Source organism: Gallinula chloropus (genome assembly GCF_964237585.1).
Source record: "Gallinula chloropus genome assembly, chromosome: 4".
Taxonomy (NCBI): Eukaryota; Metazoa; Chordata; class Aves; order Gruiformes; family Rallidae; genus Gallinula; species Gallinula chloropus.
In genome coordinates, this window is record NC_140088.1 from 39,374,741 (window position 1) to 39,401,039 (window position 26,299).

The following is a 26,299-nucleotide window of genomic DNA, read 5'->3' on the forward strand; positions in this document are numbered from 1 at the left end:
TGGAAACATCATTTACTCTTCCCCCCCACCCTGGCTCTGCCCTTTCCCACCCCATCCCAGCCCCCCCCCAGCGCTGGCACAGCCCTTGGTGCCAAAGGGCTTTGCCCCCCTGACCCCCCAAATCCCATGCAGCCGCAGAGGCATGTCCCCATGGGGCCAGCCAGAGCCATGCCCCTTCTGCCCTCTGCGGTGGCTCCAGGGGTCCTGGGGAGGGGAGCGGGAGGGTTGGGGCAGACCCCAAAACCCCCAGCTCACTCCTATGGGTACTGGTAGCCCCCCCAAAAAAACCCCCTCAGCTCTCCAGCCTGGTACAGGGACAAGGTGCTGGGTGGTTTGGGGGAGGTGGGTGACCCAGCAAGGGGGGGGGCTGGAGAGTGAGCGCCGCATCGAGCCTGGGCACCACATTTCTGTCCCTGGCATCACCGTCCCGGCCCCGGGGATCAGCCTGGAGGCTTCACCCTTCCCAACAGCAGGACACCCCTGGCCCGGCACTAACGAGTTAATAATTTCTGACTAAGAAATTAGACCCTTAAGAAAAAAAATCACCACCTGCCTTCGCCCTCCCCACTCCCTCCCCCTCCCCCCCCTCCCCCCCCAAAATGACCACGGTTCATTTCTGGGTGCCCTCCGTGCCAGCACTGAGGCGCGTCAGCGGAGGTCGGGGACGAGCGGGTGCTGGCATGGCCTGCCTCCGGCACGCACGGGGCAGGGGGGTTGGCGGCTGCGGGCTGGGCTCAGGGCGCTAGTCCTTGGGTGGCTTCTTGCTGCGGGCGTTCCACATGCCGCGCTTGGAGTGGTAGTAATGGTAGAAGTTCCTGAGCCGCAAGCGCTCCACCTCCAGCCCGCTCTGAAGGACCCTGCAGTGGGACCAGGGACAGACGCTCAGGGTGCCGAAGGGACAGATGCCTAAAGGCACCCTCTGCCTGCCACCACATCGATGGAGGGGAGAGGGGGGTTTCCCAGGGGATGTGCCCAAATCCATGCAGCCAGCCCTGCCCTCAGGGGAAGGGGGGGGTCGGGGGCTGCCGGGAGCCCCCAAGCTCACCTGTCCAGGAGCTCCCAGTCCTCCCCACCCCAGCGGTCTCTGAACTCCTCTGTGTTCATCCCTCCTACGCGGTCAAAGTCCGACTTGTAAATGCCGAAGAGACCGAAGCCATTCACCTCCCAGTAGCCTGGAGGGGGGAGCAGGATGAGGTGGGGGGTGCGGGGGAACCCCAGATCCCCAGGCTGTTACCTCTGCGCCCTCCCCACACCGTGGGAACCGTAGGAACCTCATGTCCCACCCCCCATCCCACCACACACCCATCCCCACCACTGCCACCTGTCAAACAGACCCAGGTGCCCAGTGCAGCCGAGCGCGGCCGTAACTCACACTCAGCATTGCTGTAACGCACACTCAGCACCACAGACCTGGGGGATGTTTCTCTGGTGGGAAATGGGTCAGAGTGGAGGGGGTCCCCACATACCATTAGGTTCCCGCGGGGAGCTGCCGCAGCTCAGCCTCATAACGATGGGTGCGTAGGCCAGCTTCCCCTCCACGCAGTGCTTCCGGATGCTGTCCAGGATATTGGGGGGGAAATGGATGTGCAGGTCGCAGAGGAACACGATGCTGTGCCCATCCTATGGGAAGGGACAGACACAAGCGGGAGGATCGGGGCAAAACAGCTCTGGGAGAGAAGCTAAGGCAAGAGCTGGTTCCTCCACCCCGGCTCACCTCGACCATGTCCACGCCAGCCTGCAGCCCGGCTGAGCGCTCAAAGTTCCCCGTGCGCCGCAGGTACTGGTAGCTGAGGAGAGAGGGCAGGTGGTCAGCGCTGGTGACTGACAGGGACACAACCAAGAGCAGGAAAGCAAGGACGGGAGACCTCAGAAAGGCATCGTGTGCCTGCAAGTCCCACTGAGGGTCCCCACACAGAAGGTCTTTGCATCCCTGTCTCCTCTGAACGGGGAACAAGTTGAAGCACCCCAAAGGAGGAGATGGTGAGCAGCAGCGGGGTGGGGACCCATGCTGGGATGGGGATGGGGTACTGCCAGGATAGCCCATCCCACTGCAGGGAGCCCTGCAGATCCCCCCCTCCCAGCAGTCTTGGGGAGCAGGCTGGGACCTGCAGCTCATGCGGGGTGGGTTACCGGGGCAGTCGGGCATCCCGCAGGGCCTTCTCCACATCCATGTCATCGCTGTCAAAGTCCACCAGAATGACGTTGAAGTTGGCGTCCTTCGTCACCCCATACAGGCGGGCCATGTCGGAGATGAACTGCTGGACCCAGCGGGCTTGGTTCTTCACTGCCAGACACAGCCACACAGGGCCCTCAGACTCACCATGGGTGTCCCACCCACCCCTTCCCCCACCCACCCACCCCTCTGTCGATGAGAAGCAACAGCTGCAGCATATCATGAGCAGCAGAAGCCTCATCCCCCTTGGGCCAGCGCAGAGGAAGCAACCAGGGTGCAAAGCGGGTGCCTTCCTCCTGCCAGAGGATGCTGAGGGAGCAGCAGCAACCCTGGCGAGGCACAGCCCACTGTCACCTACCGGGTACCACGAAGTGCACCATGACATCCTGCTTCCAGCTGAGCTGCAGGGGCCGGCACAGGACGGGTTTTCCATAGAGGATGCTCCAGGTGCTTGGCTGGGGCTCTGTGGCCCCCAAGGCCGGCCCTTCGGGGTTGGCCTCGGCACTGTCATCCCGCTTGCCCTGGTGCAAGAGGACGTAGACGTACTCGGAGAGCCGCACCGTCCGCTGGCCGCGCTCCACCAGCTCCAGCTCCAGCAGGTAGCGGTTTCCCCGGGCCGTGTCCCGACGCTTCTCCACATTAACAATCCTCAGGAGGGTGTAGATGCTATGAGGGGGAAAGGAGAAGCGCTTCAAAGCACTGTCCCCATGAGCTCAAGAGCTTGGCCTGAACCCACCGCCCGGCTGGCCCATCCCCATGGAGCTGAGCCGGCTGAAGGCAGGCCCCCTCTCCATGCTCCCAGCTGCACCACGCTCCCTCCCTACCCTCCGTTCTTCTCGTTGAGCTTCTCCATGTACTGGGCCACCACGTCGACCACCTCGCTCTCGCTCAGCTGCAGGTTGCCAGACACGTTGCAGCGCAGGTCGTTCCAGTCGGAGCGCAGAAGCTCGAAGTCCACCGAGCTGACGCTGAACGTCCTCTGCCAGTTGATGGAGTCCTCCAGCCAGCTCTGCTGCAGCTCCCCAGTCTCGTAGCTGTAGTCTGACACCTCTTCTTCCTCATCCTCTTCCTCCTGGCCTTTTCCCTCCTCCTGTTGGGATGCTGTGGTTTCTGACATCTTCAGGAAGGACGTCACCCGCACCCCCTCTGAGCGGGTCGCCTCCGAGGAGTTGTAATCGGCAGTGGCCGCTGTCTTGCCAGGGGCAGGTGTCGTGTCCTCATGGGTCTCCCTGCTGAAGAGCCCTTCGGGACCCAGGGCAAGGAGGCTGGGCAGCGCCCGGTGCTCACTCCCTGGCTTGGGTGGCCGTTCCCACCTCCTGCCACCCGCACGGGCACTCTTCCGCCTGGCAGGGTCCCTCTCCTTGGAGATGTTGCTGAGGAGCCAGGGGGTCCGTCGGCCAGAGATGGCATGGAGCTTGCTGGAAGCAACTGGGTGCTTCTGAGGGCTCCTGGAGCGAAGATGGACTTTCTTCAGAGGCTTTGGGTACAGGAAGATGCTGGGGAAGGCCGGCTCCTGGGCTGGGGCTTTCCGCTTCCTTGGCTGCAGCCTGGTCACGTAGACCTTCTCCTGGGCTTTCCAGGGCTTTTTGTCCTCCCCGGGCGCCGTAGCTTTGCTGGGACCCGGCATTTTGGCTTTGCCACCAAAGATGGGAACGGAGTGGTGGGGTTGAAGGCTCAGAGTCTTGGCATGCTTCGCAGACACCAGGAGCCCCAGTTCATCTTCCTCGCCCTCACCGGGATCCTGGGGTAACCAACTGAGCATCCGCCCATGGACCTGCTCCGGCGCGGGGCCCACATCCTCCTGGCCATGGAGGTCCTCGGGGACAGCGGTGGGGCTGGTGCTGGCCTGGCGGGATGCGCTCCATCTTGCTGGCTGCCCAGGCGTGCTCACCTCGTCCTGGGCCTGACCCTGCCTGCGGCGGAAGCTGTAATAGTCCAGGTCATCTCCGTAATCCCCTGTGACTGGTGGGGTCTCTCTCCCTTTGGCTCCAGGCAACAGCCCAAAGGTCTTCTCCTTGGCTTCGGGAGGTGGGTCTGTGGGCTCGGGGCTGTCTGCTCCTTCCTCCTCATCATCCTCTAGGAAATCTAAGGAGCAAAGCCAGAGATAAAGACCCTGATGGTCCCAACTGATGAACCTCCACAATGCTGGCCAGAGATGAGGTGACAAAGCCAGAGATTCCTGAGAGCAGGTGAGGGAAATCAAGCTGGGGGGCACTAACCAGTGCTCACCAGGGCTGGCAGCTCCAGGCTCTGCCCCATGACCCCCCCAACCTCGGCCACATCGTGGCACCATGTTTATTTTGTCTGGGCCAACCCAGGAGATGTGGGAGGGGCGAATCCCAAGGGTAGCGTCCCACCTCCCCTGTCCCACAGTAGGATGTGCGACCACAGAGCACGTGGGGCTGTCCAGAGAAAGGCCCTGCCCTCCTCGAGCCCCCTACGTCCCTAGAGGCATCCCAACGAGTCGCATCTCTGAGCAAGGATGCCAGATGCTCAGCCCTGTGCCAGGCTGCCGAGAGATGCCCAAAAAGCTGCTGGCGGGGTTGGTGACTCACTGTCTGGGCTGAGGAAGAGAAACGCTCGCTGGCGTGGATCCTCCTCCTCTTCATCCATCTTCATGTACTTATAAAAACCAAACCTGGGACACAGAGGGGACAGGGGAGGTCCCAGCCATAAGGAGGGGCGTATGCACAAAGGGACGTGCTCATGCACACGTACGCCCGGGCAGGGAGGAACATCCCCAGCTGCAGCGCAGGCGCCCGAGCACAGCCCGGCTCTGAAGCGAGCTGGGATTCCCGAATTCCAGGAGCACTGCCAGGTCTCAAGCTGCTACATGCCTGAGAGATGGGGAAAGAGGCAGCCCGGCAGAGGGGGACAGAGCTTGGTGACACATGGCTGCATCATCTCAGCGCAGCTTCTCCAGCTCTTGGAGCATCCCTTTCTCCAGCTCTTTGCATCAGCCCCTCTCTCCCTGCCCCATACCACCCCACACACTGGCCCCCCAACACTCACTTCTCCAGGTAGAGGGGGGATTCCCTGTAGAAGCACTTGTTCTCCGTCTCCATGTGAGTGAGGCGCGTGAAGTCATTGGGGTACACGAATGAGAGGTAGACCTGGGGGGATGACCGTGCTGCCATCACCCCAGCTCACGCCAAGGGAGCGGAGGATGGTGCAGCTAGGAGCTGGGGACCCCAGGCCAGCAGCATGGAGCCCTTGCAGCAAGAGGACCCCAGCAGCAAGGGGACCCCCAGCATCTCCAAGACTTGGCTTTGAACCCTCTTTGGGTGAAGACGGGGAAGCTCAGCCCAATCTTCTAGCGAGGGATGTTTCTCCTCCTGGATTCTCACCAGGTGGAAACATCCCTGCCCTGGGGTGGGGGGCAAAGCTGAACCCCGTCCCTGTCACGGGGAGACACTTACGAATTGCAGGCCCTGGTAGCGGGCAATGGGGAAGTCCTTCACCACGTAGGTGGGGCTGTAGGCACAGGGCACCAGCACGTTCTCCACTCGGGAGGCCTCGATCGCAGGGGCTAAGGAGAGGCAGCCACCACTCAGCCCCAAGCCGGGTTCCACCACCACCCAGCCCATCCTCAGTTACAGTGTGTAACTCCAACCACCCTGACTCACTCCCCCCTAAAGCCCCCCGCAGCATTCTGCCTGCAAGATGGGACAGAGGGATGCTCCAGGTGCCTGCAGGCCTGCCCGTTTCCTCCCCCACGTACCCACCCTGAGACAGGCGAGGGTCTGGTCCCTGCCACTCACTGAGGAAGAAGGTGTCCCTGGGGTCTGCCTTCAGCATGTCGGCCCCATGCTCATCTTGCTGTGCCTCCCAGAGGTAGCTCCCACTGTGGCTGGCCAAGGTCTGCGGGATGTGCTCCACGTGGTTCATCTTCAGGGACGATTCGTCTGAGGAAGGCGAGAGTGGGCTCTGAGCCCCACAGGCAGACGGAGCATTGTCCCAGGAGTCCCTGGGCACTTCCCAACTCCTCCATCCCCACACCAAGAAGGCTCGGAGGACTCTGGATGTGTTTGCACCAGGGCGAACCTAGCTCCTCTCCCGCTCAGACCTGATGACTAATCAGCCTAATGATTACTGCCATCAAGTAATGAGCACCGAGAGGACAAGGGTACAACCAAGCCCAGCCAAGCAGCCCAGCTCCAACTTCAGGCATCGCCCAAAGACAAAGGGTGGGAACGCTGTGGAGCTTTAGCTCCCAAGGAGGCGGGAAGCACGCTGGGCACACATCCTTCCCCACAGAGCTGTGGGTGGATGCACCGCCAGCTGTTTTCACCTCCTGCTCAGGGGTGAGGGTGGCACATTGTCCTTGGCTATTGACAACCCCACACCTCCCCGAGGAGGTCCCCTTGCTCCGGTCACCCTGGCCACACTCAGAGCTGCCTGTCCTGAGCACCCAAGAGTGCTGCGGGAAAGCAAGGGGGTCCTGAAACAAACAGAAGTCCCAAATTCTTGTTTGCTGCAGGGAGAGGAAGCCCCCACCCCCTCTGTGCAGCTGGCTAGGATTGGGCTGCAACCCCTGGAAAACCCGGAGAAAGGGAGGAAGGAGGATGTTCTGTGTGCTGCCAGCATCCCCCACAGCACAGTGATGGGCTCCCCAGGAGTGATTTGGCTTCACCCCAGGATGCCGCTTGGGTCTGGAGGAGCTGGGAAGCAGGAAAGAGAAGCACAAGGAGCCAGTGGTGACAGGACAGCAGTCAGGGGTGGGGAAATTTATCTGCACATTGCCTACCTCAGCAGCTGCCTCAACACCTTCATCTCTCCATCCCTCCTCTCCCTATCGATCCCCGCCTGCTGCCCTTCCCCCCCGGCCTTATCAACACCTTCCAGGGCATGTTGGGTGACTCGTCTTCCAGCTATCAAGCACTGGGGCAGGACTCATCCATCAAGCCCTTCCGTGCTGCCAGGGAAGGGAGCAGGAAGCAGAAGATCTATAGATTTAATTAAACCTTGCACCATCCATCCCTGCTTACGCGACAGCTCCTTGTAACTCAGGGCCAGCCCGAGCAGCCAGCGGTCGCGCCAGCGGAGCTGCCTTCCCATGGTGGGACACCTCTGCACCCCACTTCCAGAAAGGCTGCAGCCCACTCGCTCCCAGCATCACCTCGACCCCTTGGCTCCTTCCTTATGCCCAGCAGAAGCATGTGGGAGGGTTCAGAGACTGAGATCTTGCCCTGGGATGTGATTTCCCTTCTGGGCTCTGGTGCTGCCTCTCCCTGGCTGCAGCCCCCACACCAGTACAGCCCCCGCACCAGTACAGCCCCCGTCCCTCACCTGTGTACAGAGAGATGTAGGAGGAGTCGATCACTTCGAACTTCAGGCTGGGGAGGAAAACTCGCCACTGGGAACAAATCAAAGGAGATGGGAGTGAGGGGAAGGCAGCAGGGGTTTGAGATGAGGCCGCCCAACCCCAGCACCCAAGGGTGGGTCTTGCCTGCCCTCAGCTCCCAGAAACTTGCCACTACAGACCACAGCCCCAGTCCCGCAGGCAAGGAACAAAGGAGAGCACTGATCCCACGCCAGCACAGACCCAGGCACACCCCCTGCCTTTACCACAGGCATGTTCTCCCCCTGCTAAAGGCTCCTGGAGGTGGGACACAAGCTCACGTCCCCTCTTTGGGGACAGATCCAGCCCCACAGCAGCAGCATCAGTAATGTTATGGGAGGCTGCACAGCCACGCGCCCTGCCTCCTAGGGGAGTGGGGTGCACAGCAGCTGCTCCCTGTGTCCACCCTCAGCCTCAGGGAAGGCAGCCGGGAGCCCATGGCACCCACTGCAGACCTGAGCTGGAGCAGACACGCGCAGAGCCCTTCAACCCCTCCTCTCTCCGGCCCCCATGCTGCGTGGACACACAGCAGCAGGGTCTGCATAGCGTCATTGTAGCTGCCTGCGCTGGTTCAGCTCCAGGCGCTCTGCAAGCATGCCATGCCCTGAGACCTTGTCCAGACAAGCCCTCCAGCGCCCGCAGGGAGAGACACGTCAGGGTCCCGCTTTGTGTTGCCCTCTGCACATCTGAGCGGCTTCCCCCACTCCAGCCAGGGGAGGAAAAGCGGAAAACCCTCCCCATGGGTTGGTTTTCTCTGAGCAGAACTGCGGATCCTAGCGGGGGGGGCGGCAATGGAGCCCTGCGAGGGCGAGCCGGGACGGTGGGGAAGGCAAGGGCGAGGAAAGGGTGCTGGCAGCCGCTCTGCTGCTTGGCTGGCACCCAGTCTGACTCCAGTGATTAATGACTGCTGCTTAGGAGAAAGGAAACCTTTGCTAACAAGCCAACACCTTCCTCTCCCAAAAACAGCCCAGGCTCCCCACCACACATGCTCCCTGCCTTGCCAGGGCTGCACGGCCAAGGCGGACAAGTTCAGATTGGAAATTCATGTCTCTGAGGGGAGAAGACAAAAGGGACCTGGCCACATTACCATGGCCAGCCCCCCCGCCCCTGACCGCGGGACCCGAGCCAGCAAGGTGGGCTGCCACTCGTAGGGGTGTCCCATCCCTGCGTGTTCTGGGTTCTCCTTGCCCATGGCAACGGGCTCCTGTGAGAAGAAGCCTATGGGGACCTTCCTCCCTCCGCCAGCCCTTCCACAGGAGGCCATGAAGACTGGGGAAGGGATGGGGCCAGCCACGCAGAGCTGGACATCCCAACGCTGCAGGAGCCTGCAGCAAGGGACTGCTCGAAAAACAAGGGGCGGTGGGGTCACCAAGCTTCCAAAAAGGCCATCAGCACAGAGGAAAACAGCCCATGCCCAGTGTCCCGCGCAGGAATGGCCCAGGGAGACCAGCCCTGGCTCCATCGGAGCGACACTGACCAATCCCCCTCTGTGGACTGAGCTGCTGCAGCCAGGGGAGAGGGGAAAGCTTCTCAGATACGGCATTTGAACGCGCCCCAGCGCTGGCTCCTGAGAGGATGAGCCCGGAAAGGCGCAGGGCGCGGGGGCGTTTACTCACGCCAACTTCCACGTGGTCTGAACCGCGGTCGTCTTGTTTGTGGAGCAGCTCAAAGTAGTATCGCCTGGAAGACATGAGGCTGCACGGGAGGGGAAGGAGCTGGTTAGAAACCATTCCCAAGCTGACCACTACCACTGCTGGGGCAATGCAAGCTCCCCTGCCAGGAGGATCTCGGGAAACCCTCTCTGCCTTGCTCATATGGGGCTAAACCTCCCTGGGGCAAGGAGAAAGGTGGCACATCTGCCCCCACACCCCTCTGCTGAGATCTGGGGGATCCCCATCCCCACCGCATCATCCGCAGGGCGGCTGCAGCCCCTAACACCCTCAGCCTGGGAACAGAGCTGATGGAGCTCCTGTCCAGCCCAGACACCATGTGCCTCCCGTGGCTAGGGAGGAGGAACCATCCAGAGCCAGCAGCTCTGTCCCCACAACCACTTCCACTTGGGACGGATGGCGGGAGCGAGGACACGCTTACCGTAGAGGCTTAGAGACCTGCGAGCTGAATTTGGTGAACTCTCCAGGCGCTGTCCACTCGGTGCCCAGCTGGGAGAAAGAAGAAGGAGGGTGAGGGCACCGGGGATGCCCCTGCCCAAACCCACCAGGCTCTGCTCTGCCTGCCCCAGGCGCTGCACCGTGCCTCAGAAGCTCTTCAGGCAGGAGGATCCCAGAAGCTGTATCCCAAAGTCCCTGTCCCCAGCCAGTGACACTCCTGCCACAAGAACCTGTCACTGGCCACCACCACCAAGGTCCCCCAAATGCATGGGTGCAATGACGGACCACAGGGTTTCCAGGTCTCAGAGTAAACACCAAGGGGTCCCCAAAAGGTACTCAGGACAGGCATTGCTCGGGAACGAGCAGTGAGGCACCCCGAGGGAAGAGACAGTCTTGGTGGGAGCCCAAGCACCCTGGGTATGGGGAAAGGCAGCGGGTGGAGGACAATGGCACGAACCTTGCCCACGAAGGCAGCCAGACGGGAGTTGGAGGGACTCTCATCGGAGCTGAGCCAGAACTCCGAATTGTCATCCGATGCCACGGAGAACTGGAAATCCCCTGCGGGGAGCAAAGGAGAAGGTCACCACGGCAGCCCCCGTGTCTCACTGGGAGATGGGCCAACAGGATGGATGGATGGATGGATGGATGGATGGATGGATGGATGGATGGATGAATGGATGGATGAATGGATGAATGGATGTGACGGGGCTACCCCAGTCCACACCTCCAGGCTCTGTCCTGGCTGGGTCTAGGGCTTCGCCATTGTGCAAAGCAACCAGGATGAAGGGGCTCTGCCCCAGAAGGACCCTCCTGCCTGGAGCTGAGGCATAGGGACTGTCTCCAAGACCTTTCCTGTCCTCACATGGTCCAATGGTCCAAGAAGGGGGAATGAGGCAGCTTCTCCACATTGCTGCAGGGGGAGGAGCTGCCAAGCCCCATCACTCACCATCCTTGAAGGGGTGGATGTAGCCAAAAATCCTCATCCCATAGTTCTTCCACTTGGGTGACACAGCCAGTTTCTTCACTGTGGTGCGGGTCTGGGGAGGGAAGGGGGGATGGGGGCACAAAAGCACAAACAGTTCATGCTCATACCTTGCACCAGCATCACCCAGCCCACCTCCTCCTCACCCTGGGTTCCCATGCCCTTGGCATGGAGATGATATGGAGGTCCCATCACCACCCATCTCTCCTCCAACCCTGGTCTGCTGGCAGTTACCTGCCCCACACCAAACCAAAACATCTGCAAGCAAAGATCACGAAGACCAAGCCCGCAGCCAGCAGAGAGGTGGCAGCAGCCAGAGAAGGATAAGAAGACCACCCCCCCCATCCCAAACCCACCACCATCTGGCCTGCAACTCACATGGGGGAAGAGCGGAAAATGGAGGTTCTTCCTCAGGTGCCTCACGGCCCCTCCACACCAGTCCTCGAAGACATGCAAGTTTGCCTTCCCTTTGTACTGCGGGACAGGAGAGGAAGGTGAGCGGGGGGGTCCTCCACATGCCCCCCCTCCCCACCTCCCAAGGACAGCCCCGGGCATGTCACCCACCCAACCTAGTTCCTCTGGCCTGACTCCGAGCAAGGGCTGAGCTCCCAGCACCGCGCCAGCCCCAGCTCACGACACCAGCCCCCCTGCTCACGACACCAGCCCCCCAGGAGAAAACCCTTGCTAAGCAGGCAGAGCCAGAGGGCCGGGTGGGCAATGGCGAGCTGGGCCCAGGGCGGCCAGAGACAGTTCTGGAGCCTGGTACACTGTGGAGAGGAGACCTGGGCTGTGGGGTCCCACCCAGGGTGAGGTGGCTGTCTGGTGCTGCTCCTAAGATCTCTTCCCCCACCATTGCCCCCCACCCACCTGCTCGTTCCAGGGCAAAGCCAGCTTGGTCAGGTTGAGTTTGGGACGCGCAGCGACTCGCTCGGACCGTCGGCCTCTGGAAAACCAACCGTCCCAGTCCTGCCCGTCGTTCTGCGAGGAAGCAGGGGAGAGAGATGAGGGGGTCGGGGCCAGGCCAGCCACGCTTGCAAGACATCTCCCTAAACCTCAATTTCTCATTTTGCATGCAAGTGTGGCCAAACCAAGGCAATAGCTGACGTCACGCTGACAGCAGAGGAACGCAGGGGCAGGAGGCAGCAGGAAACTGTTGGGAAGGTGTCCCAGGGAGGAGAGTTTCAAAATGTTCCAGCTGAACTCGTTTCCCTTCCTCTGCCAAGGAGAGCAAATTCTCCTAAACAGTGAGCTCTCTGTTCACCCCAAATAACAGCCCAGTCTGTGGGGTTACTGGGAACAGAGTATTTTGGGCTTCAAACAAGCAGAAGCAATCTCTACGTCCGCTCACGGGCAGAGCAGGCAGGATGCTCCCCCATCCCCCCTTCTTCCTTTAATAGGGAAGATTAGGTTAATCCATGTCTCATCATTTGGAGGGGTTAGGTGAGCATTCACCTGCCCCCAGCTCATCAAAAAAGGGGCGGCTCAAGGCAGAGCCGCATGCCTCCAGAGCCTGCACAGAGCATCCTCCTCTTCCTGACTCTGCCACTACATCCCAGGCAGCGTGGGCAGAGGAGGAACAAGGAACCAGCTACTGCGTGGGATGGAAGGGCCACCAACCCTCTCCAAAGCAACTGCTGACTTGCTATCCTGTCCCTGGCTTGGGGTGATGGGAAGCTGGGCCTGGCACATGGGGACCCGGCCACTGTCACAGCCCATCGTCACATCGAGGACACACCAGTCCTCTTCAGGGATGGGACCGAGGGGGACACGGATGTCCCAGGAGGATTCACACCCATCATTGTCCCCCCCAGCCTCAGCCAGGCAAGGATGGAACATACCATCTCCCCACCCCACCCCAAAAGCAGAGCGCAGCTTTGATCCCAGCTGAGAACCGCAGCCCGGACAAAGCGCAGCCTGTTCAGACACGTGGTGCCACATAAATAATCAGCAAACTCTGCCTCAGCCAACTCATTAGCGTCCCGGGGGCGGGGGGAGCGGTGTCCTTGGAAGACATTATTAGGGAGGTGGTGTAATTGCCCCACGCTTGCTGAAAGGATTCACCCCTCCCGGGCAAAGCCGAGATGCACTTCCCGCTGTTACCCCTCCCTGTCCACACCCAGCACCAGCCTGAGCCTTCCCTGGGCACCTCACTTCCCTCCTGTGTCTGTCTGTCCGTCCCTTACTTGGAGAGAGGAGAGCGGGGGCCATCCCCTTCTCGCCCACCCCCTCCAGCCAGCCAGGCACAATTGGCCTCTTCCCCCTCTATATTTCTCACCACCCAACTACTGCCCAGTGTGCCTGGAGAAACCTCTGCAAACCTCCACAGGATGGACCAGGAAGGCTCTCCATCCCCAGGGTGAGATGGATGGAGAGGACAAGCCACCAGCATTCCTGCCCCAGAGATAAAGGACCCGTTGTGTGGAGCACACAGGGGAAAATTCTCCACATCCTTTTCTTTTTGAAGCGGCATTTCTCTGCTCCCATTTTCCCTGTCCTCTTGGGCTGGGCTGTTTGATTTTGGATCACCCCGTCTGACAGAGGGAACCATTGACAGCCCCTCTCCCCGCCACGGGAACAGGGGTGGGTTATTTGCTGATGGTGGGTTGAGCTTTTTATGGCAAAGCCAGCAATGCTGCCAGCACGCTGCTTCCCCATCTGGCCATTCCCCTGGCCTGCACTGCTCTGAAACCTCCCAGTGACAACAGCTTAACAGGGGTCGGCTGGGTGTCACACGAGGGCTGTGTGACACGTTGGAGGGGGACAGCAGGGTGTCCTCACAGCCACAATACCAAGTGCCTCCTGGGCCGCTTGCAAGGAGCAATGCTCTCTCCAAGTTCTGCTTGGAGACCCTGCCTGGGGGTGCGTGTGTCTGTTTTGGGGCTCTCTGGCCCAAGACAGAGCAGAGGACACAGGAGGCAGAGGGTTTCCCCACCAAAACCGGGCTTTCCTGCTGCTGGCACCTCTGCAAGAAGCGGGGGCAGCGGGGTGGTACTGTGCCCTTCCTCGGGGAGCATGGCCATGGGACACAAGGTGAGCACCAGGAGCCACAAAGGCCCCTCAGGGACTCTTCTCCACCGAGAAGGTTGCCAAGTCCAACCCAGAGCCACGTCCTCTCTGCCTCAGAACCTCCTCGGCTGGACAAGGCACCCGGTGCTCATGGTCATGTGGGTGCAGGGGGCTCAGGCCAGTGGCCTCCCCATGCCCCTTCCCACCTGCCCACCCTCTGGCTTTCCAATTACCATCGCCTCCTCCTCGCGGCTCTCGCTGGAGTCCTCGGCTCTCCTCCGCTGTGCCGACGGCTGGGCTGCCACCGGCCGCCTGCCCGCATCGGTCACCTCCCCCAGCCTCTCGCCATCTGCCAGGGGAGCAGAAACAGGGGTGAGACCGTGGCTGCCCCCCCACCCCATCCTGTGTCTTTCCCACCCCAGTACCGCTCCCTTTGTGGGGACACCCCCAGCGCCGAGAAGAGCAGATGCTGCCATCCCCACTGTTCCTGGCAGGGAGGGATGCAGGGGACGAGGGTAGAGGGTTCTGGCTGTGATTCCCTTTGTTACCTTAGAACTAAGCAGATTGCAACAGCTCATCACATCAGGTTAGCACACCCCAACCAGCCCAGCTCCTGACATAAGCTGTCATGGGATCTCACCCCCCATCCCTCCTCAGGGATGTATCCCCGCTCCCCTGCCCCTCTGCTCCCCAGCTCTGCCTAGAGCACATTGGCTCCAAGCCCCTCCTCCCCCAGGCATACTCTCCTCAAGGCCATCTTCCCATCCCTAACACCACACTCAAGGCACCAGAGACCTTCCCAACAGCCCCATCACAGACGACATCGTTACCATGCACTCCATTAATTACTCCCAACATAGAGGTTCCCCGCTGCAGCTCCCACCCATCTTCTTCAGGCAGTGAAGGGGGAGGCCCCAGACATGACAAGCACCACTGCGGCCCCAGCCACATGCCTGGCAGCAAAGGGGTCACCAGGTCACCAGCCCCATCCCGAGGGTAGGCAAGATGCCCCCCCGGCCCTCCACACTCTCTTTTCCCCAACAGCAGCTCCTGGGGGCTCCAACCTACCCCCCCCCAAAGCAAACCAGCCTCGGTGGCTGCCATGGTGGGGAGCTGCAGGCTTCAGACCCCACCGCCTGGCCAAGGAGGGGCCGGGGGTGCCGCAGACCCCCCGCCGTACGCCTCCCATGCCATTAGTATTCCAGCGGCCTCGCAGCCGGCGTCTCCTTGGAGATGGCAGCACAAATCCCATCCCCACCGCGGGGACAGGAAATTAAGCTCTAAAGCCCCTTCTTCAGCTCTCAGCCATTCTTCAGCCCCTGGCAGCTCCCTCTCGCTCCTGGCAGCTCCTCGCCACCCTCCTCCCCTCACCCATCTTCATCCCCACCTCCTGCGCACGCCCTGCGGTGGGTGATGGGGAGCATGGCAGCAGGACTGGGATCAGACCCAGCGCTCTCCCTTCATCTCCCCTGCTCGAGAGGACCCACCCCACCCCCCCCTTGCCATCACTGCCAGGGATGCTCCCGCCGGCGCAGGCAGGGGGAGTAAAGCTGATCCTCACTGTGCTGAGGCCGCAGATGTCATTGCTCTTGGCACTCCCCCCCTCCCTGCCATGCTGATATCTGGATTAATCATGGCCACAAGAAGCTCAGTGCTCCCATGGGACCTGCCCAGGGCTGGGACGCAGCAGCCGCTCTATGGGACCCTTGCAGGGTCTCTCCCCCAGCTTTGAAGGAGACAAACCTGACTCCCCTGGTATTTCCTTGCTCAGCATCCATTCATGATGCAAGCCAGGGGTGCCATGCTGCAAGTCCAGTTCCCAGGATGGATTAACCACCCTGCTACAGGTACCCACAACCTGGGAGCAGCAGAAGGATCCAGCAAAGCCCCAGAAAAAGGCTTCCAGGCTTCTGTGCCGATGTTTCTTCCCTTGCAATGTAAATGCTGGGTAGGAAAGCCATGGGCAGCCTTAGACAAGAACCCATCAGCCCGTGCAAGGACAGGGAATGGATGCTCCCCTCGGTACAGGGAGGGAACAGCCAGCACCTCGTACTGATGAGCAACACTTCACTCCCAAAAAAACCTCAAGCCCCTTTGGACTGAATCTCACCCCTGTGGGAGAGGAGCAGGCCAGAGGGTATGAGAAGACCGGGGAGAGGCAGCACTGGGAGGGAAGGGCATTTCAGGTCAGACCCCTCTGCTTAGTTTCCTCTCCTGCATCCTCCCAGCATCTTCCACGACCACCCATGCCCAGCCCGGTTGTTCCCCCAGCATGCCCCCGGGACGCACAGCCAGCACCCCACCCCCCAATTCGTTCTGCTCATCTGCCTCTTTCTCTTCATCAAGGACCAGAAAGAGACAGGCAAAGGTGGGCGAGAGGATGGGGAAGGTCCAGAGGGAGAGCTAGGGTCCCCCTCACTCCAAGGATGGTATCGACGAGGGGATGCTTGGCAGGGATGCCTGAAGAGCTCTTCCCCTGGTGAGCCAAGCTTACGGCTTCCCAGCAGTGTGACGAGGAGGCAGGAGGTGCTCACACCATGGCATGCGCCGGCCTCAAGCACCAGGAGCCTCTGGCCCACGTGCTGGGGCCGGCAGCAGTCCTCAGGGCGAGACGGCAGGTACAAGGACCCAGCGCCAAGCCCATCACACGGCACAGGCCAGGGCGATGGCTCCCTGGGCGAGACGGCTCCCTGCTCTCTCAGCCGTATCAGCCCCTCTTATGCCACCCCCTCCTCCGCTGGGAAGCACAGAGGGCCTTTCACCCGCAGGCTACTGCCTCCCCCCTCCCTTGTCACTCGCGGGCGGCGCCGCAGCTCCTTCGCCCCGAACACAGCCCCTTTCTTCGGGCGGGTTTCAGAGCCACGGTTCCTCCTGCAGACTCCTGGACCCTCTCCAAACCCTCCGACACGGTTAGAGACGCACTCCCCCCCCTATCTCCCACTTGCTCCTAACTTCTCCCTTCCATAGCCATGTGCTCCAACATGCTCTGCTCCCACCTCCTGCACATCCGGACCACTGCACTCACCTCCCATGTATTCTGACCACTCACTCAAGGATAAACCCAGACAACTCCTGCTCAACGAGCCAAGCAGCCTCAGTACAGTGGTGGGAGGAAGCTCACAGGAGCACCTGCAAAAGGCTCAGGGCTGGGATTCCCAAAATCCCACGCTCTCCCTCCTGCTGGATGCTCAGCTCCCACAAGCTGCTCAATGGGAAGGTTCCTGCAGGGAGGCTTGGGTGGGATGCTGGTCCCAGCACCAGGCAACCACACATGGAGCAGATGGAGCCACTGCAGAGGAACTGCTGGGATGGGACTGCAGTGGGGGGACGCCCAGGCACACTCTGCTCTGCTCAGCTGCAGCCACAGCTCCACTACCCCTCCCCAGCATGCCCACGCAGCAGACAAGGAAACCCCCACGCAGCAGACAAGGACCCTTCGGGAACGTGGAGTGCTGGCTTGACAGTGGCCATGGCCCCGGAGGAGACAAGCTGCCACACCACCCAGGACCCCCCAGCATCCTCCCATCCAAGGCTGGTGCAGGGTGAGAGTCCGACCCCGCTCTGCCCCAGGCTGGTGAGCCACGATAAGCCCCCAGAGCTCACAGGCAAGACTCTTCCTCTGGGAAAAGCCTCCAGCAGTGGTACCAGGATCAGTTGCAGACCCTGGGGACCCTTTTTCTCTCTCCTTTCCCCCAAAACAGACCCCAAGGGGCAGTCAGCACTGGGGTTCAGCCAGCGAGTGGACAAACAACACACTCCCACCCGAGCTCCCAGCATATCGGTTTGGGGGGGGGGGTGTGGATCCAGGAAACAGGCCCTGTATTATTTCCAGCTCCTCTCACACCAAGCTGATGCTCCAGAGCAGATGTGCAGAGCCAGGAGCCAGGTCCTGCTGTAATACAGCCCTCTGTGGGGCTCCCCAGTCCCTTCAGCCCCCCACCAGCTTGTTCCCTGCCTGCCCCACACCTCCACACCTGAGCCTGGCTCCGTGTAAAGCCCCCAGACCCTGTAGAGCCCCAGTAAGTATGAAGAGGAGCTGGCCTGGACTGGAGAAATTATGATATCCCAGCAAAGCATCACATCTGGTCTCTATCCCCCCAAAAGCTGTACTAACCACCCCCCAAGAAAAGCACTTAAGAAGTTTAGGAAGTGCCCCGTGGGGCACAGCTAGGAGCTCTGGGTTGGTCTCCCAGACCCACGTCTCCTACATGGAGCTGACATCTTGGCCAGCCCCCCCTTGTGGTGGGGAAAGTGGCTGGCGAGGACAGTCGGGCGGCGGGAGGAGACACCCGTGCCGGCAAGGAAGCCTCGGTGCTGCTGCAGACGGGAGCCCACAGCTCCCCATCAGCCACCCCGAGGAGCACACCGTGACCTGGGGGATGGAAAAAGAGATGGATGGATTTTTTTTTCCCCTCAGTGCTGCAAGAAATATCCCCCAGGAGCGACCATCTGCTCGGCTGTCTCCCCATTCCTGCAGCAAAATCCGCGCTGGAGGGGAGATGCCAGAACCAGTGGGAGCTGCCTCCAGCCTTGAGAAGCCCCACCATGATCCATCCATCCATCCATCCATCCATCCATCCATCCATCCATCCCTGATGCACTGGTGGGACTGGGCTGCGGCAGGTTGCCAAAGCCATCTGAGCGTGTTCGGAGCCGCGTCTTACCCCGGATGCCTGCCCTCCCGGTAAAGCCAGGAGCTGGGGGAAGCCACACCGACCCCCACTCAGAGGGGATGTACCAAGGCAAGGAGAAATCCCAGCACAGTCGGAGCTCAGAGGACCCCCACTGACACCAAGCCCCCAGAGCTGCAGGTGGGCTTTACCACTCACAGAAACACGAGTCTGGGATGTGCTGCCACCCTCAGCACCCCGACACTGCCCCCCAGCACAGCCCGAAGCCAAGGAACAGGGGATGGGCTGCAATGCAGGAGGAGCACCGGTCCCTGGCTGCCCACCCCAAGGGCTAACTTCATCCCACCTTCCCATTCAGACCCAGACATGGCGGCAGAACCGGCGCTCTCACTAAACGCACCAGTTTCATCGCCAACAGCCTCGCGCTCCCTGGCACAGACACAGCCCCAGAGCAGAGCAGCACCAGCACCTTCCACCCATCCTCCTAACGAGCTGCAGAGCAATTAGCATCAGCCAGCAAGGAGCCAGCATCACAAACCCCTTCGTGCTGCCACAAAAACACAGTGGGATAAACGTTGCTGTGCCGCCAGCATCACTGCTGGGCCCATTGCTGGCACCACTGCAGGCACCCGGTGCTCACATGGGTGCAATGAGTGAGCAGCAGCACATGACACTGCTGGGGCCAGGGAGACTGGGGGCTTGTGACCTGTGCAGGGGTGCAGGATGAGGCCCTGGACAGCCCTTCTCTGCCGCCGGCTGAGAACGGGGTTTTGTTCTGGCCCCCAGGTCACCGCCTCAAGGCACAGACACCTTGCCCAGGAACTGGAGGAGCGAGGGGACTCTTCTCCCTGCCCCAGCCCCATTTGCTTTGTGCTGTTTCCCTGCTCCATGGCATCCCCTCAGCCGGCGCGATGGAAATCGATACGGAATTGCTGGTGGCGGAGCTGCCACGAGACCTCTCAAACTGACAGGGTTGGCAGACATGTCCACACTCAGCTCAGGGTCCCGAACCCCTCCTGCACGGCCAGCACCCAGACACCCCCCCCCCCCACCAACTTCTCCCAGCTCACTGCATGTCCTTTGCCCTCAGTCCCCCACCTCCTCCAGCATTGCTCCCTTTGGTGCCGGCTCCAATGCGAGATGCACCGCACACGCTTCCTGTTGGAGGGGGGTGAGGATCTGTTCTCCAACACCTCGGGGCAGCTGCTCATCCCATCCCAAAGAGCTGCTCCGGAGAGGTCCAGCTGTGGCACAGCACAGGGAAAGAGTGGAGGGGAGATGCATGGCAGCACTGGGAAGGGTAAAGCCCCCCCCAAAACAGCACCATGGGCTCAGATGGCATTGAACCAGCCAGCTGTGGGACAGGGCTCCTCTGCATCGCATCGGTGCCGGCATGCCAGGACCCACCTGCTCCTCACACCCCATCCCCCATCACTGCGCTCCCTCAATCGCCTCTTTGATGCCAAAGCTGGTGGCACAGAGGGCTGCAGCCTCCCCGCATCACCCCCAGCCTGGAACCCAGGGATACGGGCAGTGAGGAGAGCTACAGGTCTTTCAATGCCCTCCCTGGGATGCTCCCAGAGCCACTCAACTCTGGCATGGCACAAGGAAAAATGCCACAGACCAGCCACCCCTGGTGCTGGCCAGACACCTTTCCAGAGGCCCCTTTGTACGGATCCCTTTCCCCATGCACAGAGGAGGTGATCCCAGCCTGGCACAAAGCATCAGCGGCTCTGACGCTGAGATTTCCAAAGAAGCCCAGAGAGGAAGAAAACAGCACAGCAAGTTAACAGGACAGCAAAGATCCATGTTAGAGGGGATGGAGAAGTTCTTATTGGGTTGTTTCATGTCTTTTCTTTGTGGTTTTAAAAGGACTTTAGCCTACAGGTCTTGGAAGAGCCTCCATGGCTGAGGAGGGACAGAGCTTTGCTCTCCTCCTGCCATCACCAAGGTGCAGTGGGAGCCATGGACTCATCCTGAATGGACACATGTATGCTGTTGCATGGACCGGAGCAGTATGCACATCCACAGCACCCCTGCCCTGACAGGGACAGACGGCGGGAGCAGAGACAGGATGAGGCCCAGACACCCTGTCCCATCCCACCAAGGGGTGCACAACAGCCACTGTGGGGTAGTTCACAGCACATCATACCTTGGACAGACACGTTTTTGCCTTCAAACAACCCAAAACAGACATGTACCAATATTTTTCCCCCACACTTCTCCCCCATCACCTGCCAAAAAGCCCCAAGATGCTCACAGCCCCCCCCTTCCCAAGCAAGGGACAGGGCTTGCCTGTCCATCCGTCCATCTGTCCATCCATCCATCCATCCATCCATCCATCCATCCAGCTCACTCTTGGCAGGTCCAGCACGGTGACAAAGAGCCAATTCAGGGCCACAGGGCGCCTGAGAGGAGCAGGGCAAGGAGCCCAGGGCAAAGCAGGCCACAGCCCCACGACCAAGACGAGGGCTGCAGGGCTTTCCTGGCTGCAGAGCCGGTCCCAGTGAGCCCAGAACCAGGTCAGCAGCAGGGATGGGATCAGCTCTGCCCCGCACAGCAGCGCTGTGCCGAGGGGGTGTGGGTCTAGGGAAAATGGCTTTTCCGAGCAGGAACAGAGGCGTAGGGTGATACCAAAAGGAAAGCAGCACCCAGCCCCCTTGCAAATCCCACTGCTGCCCTCTTCAAAGGGCTCTTGCTCTTCATCTTCCCTACCCGCTCCCGGCACTCCTGACAACAGGAACAAAACCCATCGCGGTTTGCAACACTTCAGCCTCCCAATTAAAAATCAAAGGACACATCATGAGTGCTCTGCCCAAAAGAGGTGCATCCTCATCCCCCATAGTCTAGGGGAAATGCCACTGCACCTTGTCCCAAACTTTCCCCTCCAGCTTGCGCCAGACCCCAAGGGCACGTCCCCAGGGAGGGACAGGCAAGGACAAGGCTCCGCAGGCACCGACGGGCTGAGCCTAACGAAGAGCATCCGTGCCAAGCATTTCTGGGGGGACCACAGCAAAGGGGGTCCCCTGCGCCCACGCACCAGCAGCCCCTCGCCCAGACAAACTTCACGAGGACGTGTGCACCCCAGACCTGCCAGCACCGCATCCTGGGGCTGGGTTTTCCTGCAAGACAGCCCAGCTTTAGCCAGAAATTGGCTCTGGCATCCTCCAGCACACATCCCGCGCTCTCCCAGTTGCAAAACCCTCCCCGAAATCTGGCTCCCCACACCGCCGCTTGTTCGGCACCAGTAGTGCCCGCCAGATGCAGGGCAAGCTGCCTGCCAGGGGCAGGAGGACCACCCCCACACCCTGCTTTGAGCCCTGACAGATTTTTACCATCACTTCCCACCTGACTTCTTCCCTTTCTTTCCCTTCCCTCTCCCCTTTCCACCTGGCATGCCAGCACTTCCACCCCATTGACTCAGAGCGGTTTCCAACCGCGAGAACACAGTAATGGCCTCATTATTTCAGATGAGGAATCTGTGTGTTCAATTAGGCAGAGAAGGGTAATTATCTACTTGTAGAAGATATGAAAAGGTGTGTGTGTGCAGGGGTATTTTATCGGGGACATAGCACCTGCAGGGCTCCCAGCCCAGTCCCTGGATGTTCTGGTACCATGTGTGACCCCTCTGTGGGCCAAGGGGACATGGGTACATCCCCAAACAACCCCCTATGCCTTCACTGTGCTCCCCAAAACATGTAGACCCTGCTCCTACTTCTCCCCACCTTACACCATACCACCCTCCCACCACCCACCACCCCCCTCCCCACCAAGCTCTACAGACACCTCATGCCCTGCACCTTCAGCCACCACAACGTACCTCCACTGGGTGAGGCTTCATCTACTGAGCAATTAACCCTTTCATCACAGCCTCTGCCGCAAGCCGGGCAGCATCCCCAGCACCAGGTTCTGTCTCACAGGGGCCAAAAAAACCCCACCCCCCAAAGTCATCTCCAAATCTCAGGCACCTTTCGGCACGCAGCCCCTTACAGTGCTGAAGACCCCGCGCCCTCCCCAGCCCATCTCTCCCCCTCCTAGAACAAGCACCTCCCCTTCGGCTCTCGGGCAGCTCAACCCCAAACCCTCCCCGCTTCCTCTAAACTCTCTCACCAAGCTTTTTTCTGCAACAGTCCTCCAGTTGAATTGTTTACTCTTCTTTTTTTGTACTCCACTCAGTGTTTTTCCAACTGCTGGGTCGTAGCAGCGAGTCTGGGGGCCACCTGCATGTGCCTGGATTCCTTCCCCAGCCTCAACCCACCCCCTCCCCATCACCTCGTTTCCAGAAAGGCTCCACAGGACCTAAACTTTGGCTTTGCCACACATTCACTCAGGATATGGAAAAATCCCAGCACAAGGAGCAGCATCTTCCCAGAACCCTGTCCTGAAAAGCAGAGGGGGGCATGATCCAGCCCAGGAGAGGTTTGGCTTTGCCAGAGCAGCGCCCATCTCACCGCACCCCAACCAGAGAAGATGTCCTTGGTCTCTACGGCATGGGGCGAGCCCAAACCCCATCGTTGGACCAGCAGAAAACGCTGCTGGAGAGCAGCCTTCGCCCAGCGCTTCCCAAGCTGTGACCCTCCCCCCCCATGCCCTCCCCATCTCTTCCCCCACCTCCCCCCCAAAGTCAGCTTCCGGCTGCCCCTCCATCTCGCAGCCATGCAGCTGCAGGGTTTCCTGCTGTGTGCCAGAGCAAGGCTGTGCATCTCCTCCCTGCTACAGCAAACCCTGCGGCACCCCTCGGAGTGCCCGGCGGGGCATGCTGGGATGTAGGCCATGTAGGGAGGGGGTGTGAAAGAGGCACCCATCACATCCAGTGCCCCAAAACACCCAAGAACGGCACTGGCACCACCCTGTGCATCCTCCCCAGATGAAGCCATGGAGGAAAACCTCATCCCAGCCTGACGCCACTGTATCCCAGCACCCAGAGGGAACCCCAACCTGCGGTTTTGGCAGCCGGCCAGCCACAAGGTCTGCTATGCCACACCATTTCCCCCCCCCTCCCCAACCTGAGGCTAGGGTCCCAAAGAGGAAGGACTTAGCCCACCTTAACACCACAACAGTCACAGAGACACTGGGACGTCTGCTGACATTCAACTTCTGTAACTCGCAGCTCTTCCATCACCACAGCCCCGCAGCAGAGGAAAGCGAACCAGCGGCTCAGCCTTCCCGCCACCCCTCCTTCGAGGATACGCACCACCGGCCTCATTTCCTGCTGCTCTTATTACCATCATCCCCATTTCCCTGCAAGGCCCCAAAATTTGCAGGATCACGCTGCTGCTATGGTCAGAAACTTTGGGTTTGGCAGCTGAGAGGCTCCAGCAGCCTCCAGCACCACTCGGGCCCACTCAGCTCAGCCAGTTTCTTGCCTAAATAAGCACCAGCTCGCCTTCTTTTCTGGTATTTTTTAGGGGGAAAAAAAACCCCAAACCGCCAGGCAAGCTCAGCCCAAGCAGAAACGTTACAGCTCAAGTTTCACCCGCCAGAATTTCGGGTGGGTTTATGCTGGCCAAGCAGCCCACCGAGCCCTGCGAGGGGAAAGCCGGGAGCAATTAACCGCAAAGCCCAACCGTAGGGCGAGCACCGGCACCTGCCCTTCCCGAGCATCCCTGGCGGCATCCCTGGGGCCTCGGGGAGCTGAGAGTGAGGAGGAGGAGGGATGGATGTTTTCTTGAGGGACTGGGAAAGCCTTGGGAAAGGACGGGAGGGCTGGGCTTGCCCCTTCCAGGCAGCGAGGAGAAGCTATAAATGGCCTTCTTTGTCATCGCAGCCAAAGCGGCGGGTGGAAAAATGAGGACAGAGCTGCTCGAGGGGGGAGGAACGTAAAACCCCCAACTGGTTTTGGAGTCCCTCCTGGGTCTGCTCCGGCCAGCCTGGTCCCTGAAGAGGTAAATGCTGGGCCGAGGTGCCCGTGGTGGGTCCCACTCTCCCCAAATCCACCAGGGTGATGCAGGACAGAAAGACGCTGTTGGGGGGGGGGGGGGGGGGGAGGGGTCGAACCGGACCCGGGGGCATGCGCTGGATGTCCAGTGGGGGGTGGGGGCACCCACCACCTTCTGGGGGGCGACCCCAAACCCCACCAATGCCTTGCACCGAGGGGTGGTAGGGGCCAGAGAAGGGACCGGTGCTACCCCCGACTTGGGGGGGGGGGCGGAGGGGGGGAATGGAGAGAAGAGGACAGGAGGGGTGTCGCCCACCTTCCCCCCCCTCCCAGTTACCTCTGCCGTAGGCGAAGGGGAGGCGCAGGGCGCGGCCCTGGCGCACCAGGCTGATGTGGAGGTAGGTGAACCAGACGGCGAAGGTGAGCAGCACCAGCAGCAGCAGCAGCTTCAGCTGCTTCCGGAGCTTCTTCACCGGGAGCCTCGGCATCCTGCCGCCCGCATCGCCCCCGCCGCCGGCCTAGCCCCGGCCCATCGGGGCCCCCAGCCCGCCCAAGCCCAGCCCGCTCGCTACGGGCCGGCCGCGAGGGCAGCGGGGCGGCGGCGCGGATCGGCGCGGTAGCCCCCGGCCGCCCGTTGCATCGCCGCCGCCCCGTCGCGCCGGCACCCGCGGGCGGGGGAATGAATGAGCGGGGCCGCGGCGGGCCGGGGGTGCTGCGGGCCGGAGCCGCCCCGCCCCGGCGGCGCTGCCGCCACGCCCCCTCGCCCCGAGCGACGTCGCCGCCCGCCAATGGCGAGGCGCCCGGAGTCGGCCCGCGGCCAATGAGCGCCCCGCGGGGGAGGGGACCGCCGAGGCGCCGCGCGTCTCCAGGCCAACGGGCCGGCATCCCCGCCAGGGGACGCGGGCTGGGCCATGTGGGGCGCCGGGGTGGGGGGGGGTCGCTGTGCCCCTGGCCCCGTTCCCGTCTTCGTCCCTTCATGGCGGGAGAGCGGGGCGGGAGGAAAAGGGATCGGCGGGACGGGGGACGCGGGGGGACGGGGGACGCGGAGGGGGCACCGTCCCCGACCCCTCCTCCTCGGCGAGGGTGGTACGTTCCGCGCGACCGCGGCAAGGGGCTGCGGGCTCGGCCCGGTCCGTGGCGGGAGCGGGAGTCGGAGCCCCCCCGCTGAGTGCGGGGATCCCCGGAGGATCGGGCTCGGGGGCCTCCCTCGCTGGGTGCTGGCACCCCCGTGGGTGCTGGGGTCCCAGGGTCCTCCCCGCGAGGTGCAGGTGCCACATGGGGACGGGGGATGGGGTCCCAGGGTCCTCCCCGCGGGGTGCAGGTGCCACATGGGGACGGGGGATGGGGTCCCAGGGTCCCCCCCGACGGGTGCAGGGACCCCCGTGGGGACGGGGGATGGGGTCCCAGGGTCCCCCCTGCTGGGTGCAGGGACCCCCGTGGGGACAGGGGATGGGGTCTCCAGGGACCCTCTCGTCGGGTGCGGGGCCCCCCGTGGCCTCGAGGCCGCCTGTGCCAGCGGGGCCGTCCGGAGGCCCGAAGGCTGCAGCTCGTCCTGCGCGAAGCCTGGCGATAATTATTAATTACGCCGCCAGAGGCTTCGGGGCTGCACCAGCTCCGCGGAGCTGCTCGCCACGGCCCTGCACCCCCTCCCCGGGCCCCTGTGCTCAGCCAGGCTGAGACCGGCCACAACTCACTTCACCGCTGCCCCGGCTGGTTTTTTTCCCGCGGCGGCGGGATTTTTTCCCTTTATTTATTACTCCCTTCCCGCTGAGGCAGCAGCTCCTCCTTGCGATGAAAACGCGCGAGAAAACCGCTGTTACTGGAGGGGGAAAAAAAAGACATTCACCACCGGGGAAACTAGAGGGCACCAGCGCTCAGGATTTGTTTCCCTGCGCTCGGCTCCTTCAACGGATGTGGAAGCTTAATTAGCTCGTCATTAAGCCCAGTGTGGACAGACAGGCGGGGAAAGTGGCGGCAGCACCCCGCTAGTGGCGGCCCCGCGCTGAGCCCTGGGGCGGGGGGCTCAGGGCTGCCCAGCCGGGAGGAGGAGGCCGGGGTGAAGGGGGTCTCCGTGCAAGGCTCTGCCAACCAGACAGATGCTGAAGATGTCCAGGCACACGAAGCTGCGTGTGTCCGTGTCCCCCCCTCCTCTCCCCTCCTCTCCCCCCCTCCCCGCTTCT

At 61.6% G+C, this 26,299-nt stretch overlaps 1 protein-coding gene across 1 annotated transcript; it reads right to left on the reverse strand.

Annotated features, from left to right (window-relative positions):
* Positions 1-742: 742 nt before the first annotated feature.
* Positions 743-24,607, reverse strand: B4GALNT4 (beta-1,4-N-acetyl-galactosaminyltransferase 4; the record flags this gene model as incomplete). The annotated part of the gene is made up of 20 exons (XM_084263977.1): positions 743-857; positions 1,046-1,172; positions 1,467-1,620; positions 1,715-1,787; positions 2,131-2,284; positions 2,532-2,839; positions 2,998-4,258; positions 4,729-4,811; positions 5,186-5,286; positions 5,593-5,702; positions 5,935-6,078; positions 7,463-7,529; positions 9,131-9,209; positions 9,606-9,673; positions 10,080-10,180; positions 10,569-10,659; positions 10,983-11,078; positions 11,472-11,582; positions 13,844-13,959; positions 24,457-24,607. The coding sequence occupies 20 exons, from the start codon at positions 24,605-24,607 to the stop codon at positions 743-745; spliced, it is 3,510 nt and encodes a 1,169-aa protein (XP_084120103.1).
* Between the last annotated feature and the right edge of the window lie 1,692 nt (positions 24,608-26,299).